Below are 10,390 nucleotides of genomic sequence, written 5' to 3'. Positions count from 1 at the left end.
ATTAAGCCTTGTGGTGTATTAACATTCTCAAGCCTTTGCAACTTTTCCGAAGGAAAGATACAGATTTTTGTTGTCTAAAAGTCAATGACAGTAAGTTAAAATGCAGTAAGTTGTCATTAGTTGTATTACATTTAGCAATGGATATATTACAATAAAGTGATAATGAAAGCAAACTTATAAGGATATATATAATTTTCTTCACCTCTCCTGGGTTCAAATACTTGAATAACATTTTTATTGCGTACAATCTCAAAAGCATTGCTAGCGATGAAAATGTGAAGTATAACTCAAGCATGATTCCCTACTAACCTTGTGTAATTAAAGTTTATTCAAAATATATATCCATTCTTTAAATTAATTGAATCATCCTGGTAACTTTTCTCAAGTGCTCCCCCTTTTTTTCTCAAGCAGTGAGGATCATGACCACATCATCTGTTTCCAAGGTAATTCCATTTCAGCAAATGCATCTCATCAACTTTCTCTTCATGTAGGATATTGCTTTGAAGTGTTAATGCAAGGACATTGCCGTGAGGAGGTGATATTAAAATCATCTCATACAGCAGATCCTGAGGTTTTTTTTAGGTATAACATTTCTCAACAGGGGGGGAACTGCAGAGGTAGGAAAGACAAGTAAACATTGCTGCAGGTAAGATATGAACGCAACAAGAAAGGAAATCATTTATTTTTCCGAATTCCGAATTTGAATCGTAACAGTGAAACTAGTTAAAATAGTATTATTCATTTGATAAATGAATAAATGAAATTTATGCTGTAACTATATCTTTACTACATCGTGCACATAGTACAGCAGGCCCGGTTTCTGATAACTTATTGTCTCTGTATGTTAGGAGAACAGGTAATAGAAAAGGTAAGTATAGGCAGATATGATACATGTTCTAGAGAAGATGACTGGATTAAAAGGAGAATTTTGAAATTTTATTAAACTACTATAAATCCTTCAAAAGTAATGAAACCTATCTAGCAGCTTACAGCTTCTAATCTTTGCCCAGTTTATCCACCCAGGTGGTACGTCAAATTGCACGGGTCCATTTCTTAGTCCCATGGCCAACTATCCGACTATGTGGTGGGGAACTGTGTAGGCTCACAGACGTTGTCATCCTTGGCCAGCAAGATTTTTCAGCCCGCCCCAGCTCTTTATAACATCTGAAGCCCCACATGATCAACTCTGTTAGATAGTAGATCCCTAAAGCTGGCCACAGACGCAAAGATCCGATCATACGAATCAACATAGGATCGGACTTCCCCATCTCCCGACCTGCCACTAACCATTCAGATCAAATAAAGTAGAAAAGAACAGATCAGCCGATGTTCTGCCCCTGACAGCAATCGTACGAAAGTTATGTCCGACCAAAGCTAGTGACAGTCTCCCACTGAAAATCGTACAATCAGCAAATACTTCCAGAGATATTATCCGCAGCCGACAGAAATCTTCGGTTTGGGATTCGGCCTTTTTCAGAAGTATTTGGATTTGGCGGAATCCTTGTGCTTGGCCCAACCGAATCCTAATTTGCATATGCAAATTGTGGGGAGGCAGGATTTCAAGTGACTTTTTGTTACAAAACAAGGAAGTAAACTAATTTCTTTCCATTTTTTCCTTTCCCGCCCCTAATTTGCATATGCAAATAAGGATTCAGTTCGGTATTCGGCCGAATCTTCCAAGATGGATTCGGGGATTCGGCCGAATCCAAAATAGTGGATTCGGTGCGTCTCTAATTACACATATGCGAGTTACCATGGTATTAAATGGGATACTAAGGGGCAGATTTATCAAAGGTCGAGTTCTGTTCTCCCAAAAAATTTGAGTTTTTCAAGGGTAGTTTTCAGTCAAAAAAGCACATTTTCGGGGGAAAAATACCCTCAAATTTTTCAGGTTTTTGTAAAAACAAAACAAAAAACCTTACATTTTTTGAGACTTATTATACCCCAAAGCTGGAAATAGCTCACATCCGAAAATACTCGAGCTAAAACCTGTTGAGGTCATGTAGAAATCAGTGGGAGATTTCCCTTGAACCATTTGAAGATGTTAATAGCCTTCATGATGTTTAGCTTTTCACTCAAAAACTCAATTAACTCGATTTAGTGGAAAATTCAGTTAATTAAAGTTTCTGGGTTTTTAACGCCGAATTCACTGATTCAAGTTTTTTTCTAAATTAGAAACCATTTCGAGTTGTGAGTTCATTCGAGGTTTAAAAAAAACTCACAAACCTCTAAAACTCAACTCAACTTTTGATAAATAACCCCCTATCATATATGTAATGGATTACTCAGAATAAAATTGCACGAAGAGTGACACTGATTTCCGTTTGCTAAAGTTGGAGCTGTTTTGTATTCTTACCAAGAAGAAAAAGACTTCTTTGACAGTAGGACTGTGTCCATACTGATTAAAGGTGACATATTATAGTGAAATGTGAATTTTGCATATTTTACTGCCCCATTCTACACAGCTTTTTCTGTAAATAACCCGTGGTAGGATATTTTTTTTCAGTATATATAAACGAAAATGTAATTTGTTCTTTAAAATTGCAATGCTGGGTATGTTCTCACTATTCTTTTTATTATTATTTTTTGTCCTGAACCTCTACTTTTAATCTTTATTGTCTGTCTTTCAAACAACAACCAGGTTGCTCTGCTCCAAGACCCTAGCAACCAGATAGTATTTAAAAACTGAGAACTACAAAAGTTGGCACAAGTGAGACCATGTTGGCATCTTACTGTGCCACCAATGGGCCCCTTCTCATAATCTGCCCAACTGATATCTGGTTAAAAAAAGGGATGCATTGAATCCACTATTTTGGACTTTGGGCAAATCCCTGAATCTTTTTTGAAAGATTCGGCCTAATACCGAATCTGAATCCTCATTTGCATATGTAAATTAGGGGCGGGAAAGGAAAAAGTGGAACTTTTTTTACTTATTTTTAACTTTTTTTGTGATGAAAAGTCACTTGATTTTCCTTTTCAACCCTAATTTGCATATGCAAATTTGGATTCTATTCGGCCAGGCACAAGAATTTGGCTGAATACGAATCCTACTGAAAAAGGCCAAATCCTGGATTGAGTGCATCACTAGTTAAAAATTAGCCAGAGTTTAGATTATAAACTGAATTTGGTTGATGGCTAACAAGAAGATTAAGGGGGAATGTACGGTGCTGGCAGAACCAGCCCTTATGTGCTGTGAGTAATGATTTCTACAAGGGAGTGCTTTGTGTTCTGCTTTTAATTTGTGTAGGAATTTCATGGGATACCTGGGGTATTTTGCATTTCTGACAAAAGCTTTTAGGCTACTGCTATATGTTTTCTCATGTGCAACAAATGTTGTAGCACTCCTGTTTCAATGCTTATCTTCCCTGACACCTGTCTTGAACCCTGTGTCATTGGGGACCGCCACCGCCAGATGTAGTCTGTACATGTGCAATGCTGCTGGCACCGGTAATATCCATAAGAATATGAATCATAAGAACGAAAATGCTTAGCTGAAATTTGGCAGTGCAAAAGTCTGCTATACACTCAAAACTGTATAGCAATCCTATGCAATCTATCAAGCAGATCTTCTCTTTCTTTAGTATTCAGTTGTCCTTTAATTGCTTAAGTGTGCTTTTCATAATCTATAGCCGACAATTGTAACATGAAAACAGAATCTGAAGTTTTGTTTGATATGGTTGGGCTTCACTTATTACAGAGACAGACCAGGCAGGGAATTTTAAAAATGTATAAACCAAGCTAATTTAAAATGATGCTCTTTATTCTTTAGCTGACTATTTTAATGAAGATCTTCGAGATTCTGAAGATGGCAAAAAGTGGTTTGAGAGCTGCCAGTTACTATGGCAACAGATGAAATCCCAGACAGAGGTCGGTATAATCCATAACAGTGTAAATGATCCTTGGTGGGCTCTTAAAAGGCTTGGCCATAATATGACTGTTTTTACCACTGAAGTGCCTGATAAGAGCTTTTGTGCATATTATTGCTGTTAGCAAGATGAAAGATAACCTTTTGCTAAAGTACAGTTAAACAGTTTTATGTAATGGGGAAATCGAAAGGGCTAATAGAACTCTGAATAAACCAACTTCTCTCTTCCCCCCATTGTGTCTGGTTTAAAGAAACACAGTAGCCCATTATGTATGGGGCTTCTGTGTGCACTTATAATCTGATTAACTACCTTCTCTCACAATTACTTGCAAGAACAACCAGGACAAAACCACTTAGTGCTTCTCTCTTTGCCCATTTAGCATATGAAATTGCAAAATAGCAAAGGTTTTTATTAATTTAAATAATATTTAAAAAGTATGCTCAACACAAGCTCTAGATATTTGAATTCATGCTGAACAAGGGATCATACAGTAACTTTAAGGACCACGGTAAGTTGCCAAAAGCTGGTCCGCTGTGGAACAATACATTGGCAATAGATATATGTGTTTCTGGCTTAAATTATTGTTATTTGGAAAAAGTAAATTTGTAGTAGGTCCGGACTGAGAATTAAAATAGGCCCTTGCATTTCAAGTACAAAGAGGCCCAATCAGCCCACATAGAGGCCCAAACAGCCCCCACCAGCCCACTAAATACTGACTTTCTATGGGACCTTATAGCAGCCCCTCTGGCATTTGCCAGAACCCACAGATTGCCAGTCCGGGCCTGTAGTCTGACTTTTCCTTTCTGGTAGCAAAAACTTTAACTGTGCATGACTTTACTTTTCATAATATATGATTACTAGTTGAATATGCCACAATTTACAGAAAGTATTTCTCTGGGCTTAAACTGAAATCACATGGTGTATTGTCATTTTTTTTTTCTCTTTCGGCTAGTGCTTTTCAGCTTTATGTCTTCAACTTGCTTGTCATCCCCCTTTTAGCAACTTCAAGAGGAACTGAACAAAAGGCTTTTTGAGAACCTGATAGGCTTTTTAAGAAAATCCCATGCTGGTTTTCATGGTAAGAAAGATTATTGGCGCTGTAGGATGAGAGCGAGTGAGATTCCAACAGCCGCACTTGTTCTTGGTATGTTTGAAAATGTAACAACTTTTGTGTCATTCAGTGTCAACATCATTATTACCTTTTTTCATTATTTCCTACTATGTGTCATGTTATTATTCTGTTTTGAATTTCTTTTCAGTTGGGAAAACTGAAAAAAATCTGTATGAATTGCTTTTTTTGCTATTGATCAGGATTACATGGGGGCAGATTTACTCGAGGGCGAAAATTCGTCAGCGACCGCTTCACACCCATCGCTACACTTCACCAGGTGAAAATTCACTTAGAAAACACTAATTTACTGGAATGCAGAGTATCGTCATGGGCGCCGAACGATGGCGATGTTTCGCTAGCATTACTTCAGCAATGCGAGCAATTGAAAGCGAAGATGTGCAGCGTTCATTTTTGCTAAAGGTCTTGCACTCAGCTTAATTAGCATACGGCGGGAAACAAAAAGTTGAATGGACGTATATGTTGCAGCAAATACATTACATTACACAAGTTCAGGGAACTTTAATAAAGAAAATAGATTTGTTATAATGCCTTACACATGAGCCCAGTGTATAGTTAATGTTCCATATGTTAGAAAATGTATGGGTGAAGCCGGTTACCCAAAAAAAATTTAAGGACTTTTGCAGGCTATCAGTCTGAAAAAAGGAAAAGACTTTAAAGCTTTTTTCACAAAAAAATACGATGGTCTGAGCTGGCGAAAGGCAGTAACATTCAGTAAAATCTGCATTTCATTGAATTTGCGGAGTAATGCCCATTCGCCAGAGTGAATTGTTGCCTGGTGATAGAGTGCAAGTGACCACTGGTGTCTATCTCTTTCGATAGCGAAGTGATGCCTGCACCCATTAGTAAATTGGCGATGTCCCTGCCTTATCAAAGGGCCACTATAATTCTGTCTTCATTTCTCTTTGTATATGTTTAATGGAAATATCAAGAAGTGAAAGTATCACTGTTTTACTGTTGCCTTAATGGTATGCTGGCTGTTGTCGCTTCCATTAATAGCTCAAAGTAAGGTAGGCTTGCTGCTGCTTTAGAACACAATTAAGTTTTCCTGCTTAGTGAGGAGCTTTATGTAGTTTGCAATATAACTTCTGTTTATGTCCTTTGGGTTAAACACCACTAGACTGCTGATATTTGAATGAGTAGTCAAGTGGCGTTTTGTAGAAGACCTTCTTCCTATACAGCCATGACTTCCCATACTATTCATATGTCTTGGTGCTGAAGTCAGTTCATATAGGGCAGATTTATTGAAGTGTGAAATTAGAACTCACCACAGTAAAATTTCAGCACTTGTTATTCTTTCATAATAACAGGCAGGATACACTAAGGAAAGCACCCAGGAACAACCAAACGAACGGGCAATGTTTTTTACTACAAAGCCCCTTTAAATACTATGAATTCCGCGCAGTTGCGCAATGACGTCATCATGCCGGTGCATAAATCCGGAAGCTGCGTGCACCATAAGGAAACCGGCGCTAGGGGAAGACGGCAGCATGCGGCGGGCGTCCCCGCCGCCCACTAGACCAGCAGGGTGAGTCCTTACAAAATGTTTCTTAATGCTCTCTGTCATTGTTAATTTCCCCTTTTCATTGTTTCTCTCTCCTCATTTCTAGGGTTTATTTTCTGTTCACCACCACCTTCACAGTTCTATATTTTAAGTTAAAAATCTTAGAAATTACTTTACATTGGCAATGATAACCACAATTTAGGGTCACGCTGAGAATAGAAAAAGATTTTTTGTTCTCTTCAACTTTGTCTGTCTTTTACAGTCATGTGCTTGGTTGGCACTGCAAAATCTCTCATAAAATGATCAATGGGAAAGCTATGAATTTATATGGGATGCATAATTAATATAGCCATCCAAAGTGATAGAGCTGCTGCATTTTATATGTGGGACAAAGCATTAGAGGAGTTTGCTTTAGTGGTATTTTGCATTGTGCTAAAATTTGTATTTGTTGTATATAACAGAAACCAACTTCCTGCTTTGCAGCTCTCTTGGTTTCCACTGATTGGTTACCAGGCAGTAACCAATCAAAAACTTGAGGTGGGACCACATGGACCATAACTGTTTGCTTTTGAATCTGAGCTGAATGCTGAGGATCAATTACAAACTCACTGAACAGTTATGTCCCATGTGGCCCCCCTTCAATTCGCTGACTAACTCAGAGTTAGAGAGCTGCAAAACAGGAAGTTGGTTTCTTTTCTGTTCTATTAGACATACACTCTTTATATATTAAATTTTTGGCTAACTAACTATATTAGAAACATTTTTTTATTTTGCACAGCCTATTTATTTACCCAGTTTTTATTTTTACACGAAACTGTTCCTTTAAGGATGTTTTCAAAATCTTTTGTTGGTATGTTATTACATAGGCAGAAGAAAGCCACTGCCGACACTCCCTCTCTAATGTTCTGCATTATTCTTGTCTTTTGTTAGTATAGTAGAGAGTATACAGTCTTGTGCATCAAGGGCAGTGTACAAAACTGACGTTATATATTCCAGACCAATCTGAAAAAGCAGTTAGGCACCATTAATGCTTGAGCATTGAGGGGCTTGAGGGCCAAAAGGATTTCCCTTTTATTGCTTTAGCATTGGTACATTGGATAAGGCATGAAGTTTCAAGCAGTCTAAAACTACTCCGACTACTAGTCTACTGTATTGGTCTACTATACCTCTGCCATTTTCCGGTTCATTCAGGGATTAAGCAACTATTGCAGAAGCTCCTAACACAGGTTATGGGAAACACTGCAGATACTGATCTTGAGGAAGAAGAAGAGCATGTGACCATATCACACAGGAAATGAGCTGCTCTTTGGCCGCTTGTCTGGCTGGTATAAAAGGGCCACTAAGGTAAATGAAGCCATAAAATACATGTCTACCCAAAATCGTTATGATCTTTTTCTGTTATTTAAATGCGGACTCAAAAAGCAAACCCGTTTAGCTTAATGGCTTACTGTTGTTATCTGTTGCCCCTTTGAGGGGCGTTATTTGTATTCTCCCTTATTATCACTATCGACATGCAATACTTGTATTGTTTTGTTCAATATATTGTGGATATCAGTATTCCTCTACTAGTAGGGTGACATCTAACAGCAATCTTGGAAAACCAGATTGCATTATAATAAGAAAGGGGAGTTTAGATGCTAATTTAGATGTAGAGTTTAAATGCCAGTTTAGATGTTTAGAGTTTAGATGCTGATTCAGGTGACAGAACTGCAAGTGCCCAACTTTTCCTTTGTGCACATTTCTTTCTTTTTTTTAAAAAAATATGAAGCACAATGATGTTCCTGATGGCAGTATAACCAAAATATGTGTACCGGTATTAATAATATGTTAACTGCTCCTTTATTTAATTCACAACCTAATAAAGAAACTTGCCTCTCCAAAGAAGAAGAGGTTATCAACGTCTAGTCACTGGGAGTACCCTCCTGTTGTTGTTATTTTCAAAGACTTGGAGAGTTTCACAGCCAGTGTCCTACAGGAATTTATTGTCATTAGTAGGAATGTTATATTTTCATGGCATTTGTATTGCTACATATAACAAGGTCACATATATACTGTATTTTCCCTTACTGACAAGACGATCATCCAAATTAACTTGTGTGTTTTTTCAGTGCAGTATTCTGTAACATTCTTAATGAAAGAGGCTATAGAATCAACAAATGAATTGAAAATGTCATACCTGCCATTTAAATTCGAGTTTAAGGAGGCACCACTTTATTTGATTTTGTTTGTTTTTGACTTTAGTTTTGGAATGCAAAGATCTATTACTGGAAGAATACTGTAAAATCGCTAGGTTATAGGGACTATTATAATACAATATGAAGTTGGAGGCCTGTAAAGCACTGCCCTCGACTTACCAACCCTTCCCCTCCCTTTCCTTCTCTAACCTTCCTCCCCTATCCCCTTCTTTCTACCATTTCTTCTCCCCCCCTCCAAATAACAAAACAGAAAAAGTCAATTTGGAAAGTATCTTTATTGATGTTACATAGGTGTTTAATTGTGATATGAGTATCAACACAGAGCATTTTATGTAGTTGTAACAAATCTCACATTCAAATTTACATTCGAATAGGGGGATTCAAATTCAAATGTGGGAATTTTGATACTCTGGGGCAGATTTACTAAGGGTTGAAGTGAATTCGAGGGAATTTTCGAAGTTAAAAAATTTCTAATACGACTACAAATTTACTTCGACTTAGATTCGAAGTAAAATTTTTTGAATTTTCGACCATTCGATAATCTAAGTACTGTCTCTTTAAAAGAACTTTGACTTCAATACTTCGCCAAATTAAACCCGCCAAAGTGCTATGTTTACACATCGAATAAAAATCCTTCAATCGATCGCTGAAATCCTTAGAATCATCCGATTCAAAGGATTTAATTGTTCTTTATTTTTATTTGATTGTAGGATTGCCAAATTTGCTGAAAAAACTTCAAATTCGATATTCGAATTCGAAGTTTTTTAATTCAATGGTCGAATTTCGAAGTTTTTTGTACTTCGAAATTCGACCCTTGATAAATCTGCCCCTCTGTATTTCAAATTCAAATTTACTATTTGACCCTTGATAAATCTGCCCCTTTCTGTTTCTTTCCCCACTTCCCCTTCAAACTGGCAGAACACTGCAAGGACTATAGATAAAAACATAACCATAGCAATGTTATATTTGCCTTCTCAAAGCTGGCATCTGACAATAATGCACTAACTTTGGGTCTTTAAAGCATTACTGGTGTTTGTCTAAAAATATACGAAAAGACCTATAGGATGAGTTTAGATCTGATATAAAGGAACAGACAATTGTAAAAATTAAGATAATTAAGCTTAGATTATGCTTCCCGTATACTATTTAGTCAGCAATTGAGTTTTACTTGTTCTGTGCAGTAAATATGATGAAAACAAAGAGCTGATTGGTTGCTGTTGGTTACTGGAAACCATTCATGTTACAACTAACACCCATTTCTAAGTGGCACAGAATTATCAGTACTGCTTTTGTTTATGTAAAAAGTCACAGAAGAAAAAAAAACACAATATTTTCCATTTTTACATTGAATATGGCGGGGCAAATTGGCAGTAAAGCACAAAATCCATGGAGCCTGTAGCTGCTCTTTCAGCTTTTCAATAAAAACGTGTGTGGTCAATGGTCAAACTTATTTTAAAGGGATACTGTCATGGGAAAAATGAATCAGTTAATAGTGCTACTCCAGCAGAATTCTGCACTGAAATCCATTTCTCAAAAGAGCAAACAGATTTTTTTATATTCAATTTTGAAATCTGACATGGGGCTAGACATTTTGTCAATTCGAAAGTCGGCCAGATCTGGATCGGATGGGACTAAAAATCCTGCGGCCGCATCTGTTCGTTGATGCGGTCCAGCGATCCGACCGCCCGTAAAGCCA

General features: G+C 37.3%; 1 protein-coding gene across 1 annotated transcript in view; it reads left to right on the top strand.

Moving 5' to 3' along the window:
- The first annotated feature begins 419 nt into the window (after window positions 1-419).
- Window positions 420-10,390, top strand: part of LOC108716170 (origin recognition complex subunit 3-like) — a 36,841-nt gene continuing 26,870 nt past the window's right edge. The window contains exons 1-4 of the mRNA XM_041563752.1: window positions 420-443; window positions 2,340-2,391; window positions 3,770-3,867; window positions 4,866-5,024. Of these exons, the coding sequence (XP_041419686.1) occupies window positions 420-443; window positions 2,340-2,391; window positions 3,770-3,867; window positions 4,866-5,024 (333 nt within the window). The remainder of the gene's footprint in view (window positions 444-2,339; window positions 2,392-3,769; window positions 3,868-4,865; window positions 5,025-10,390) is intronic.

Source organism: Xenopus laevis, chromosome 5L, assembly GCF_017654675.1.
Source record: "Xenopus laevis strain J_2021 chromosome 5L, Xenopus_laevis_v10.1, whole genome shotgun sequence".
Taxonomy (NCBI): Eukaryota; Metazoa; Chordata; class Amphibia; order Anura; family Pipidae; genus Xenopus; species Xenopus laevis.
Note: the sequence above shows the minus strand (reverse complement) of the source record. Positions and strands in the feature narration are given on the sequence as shown.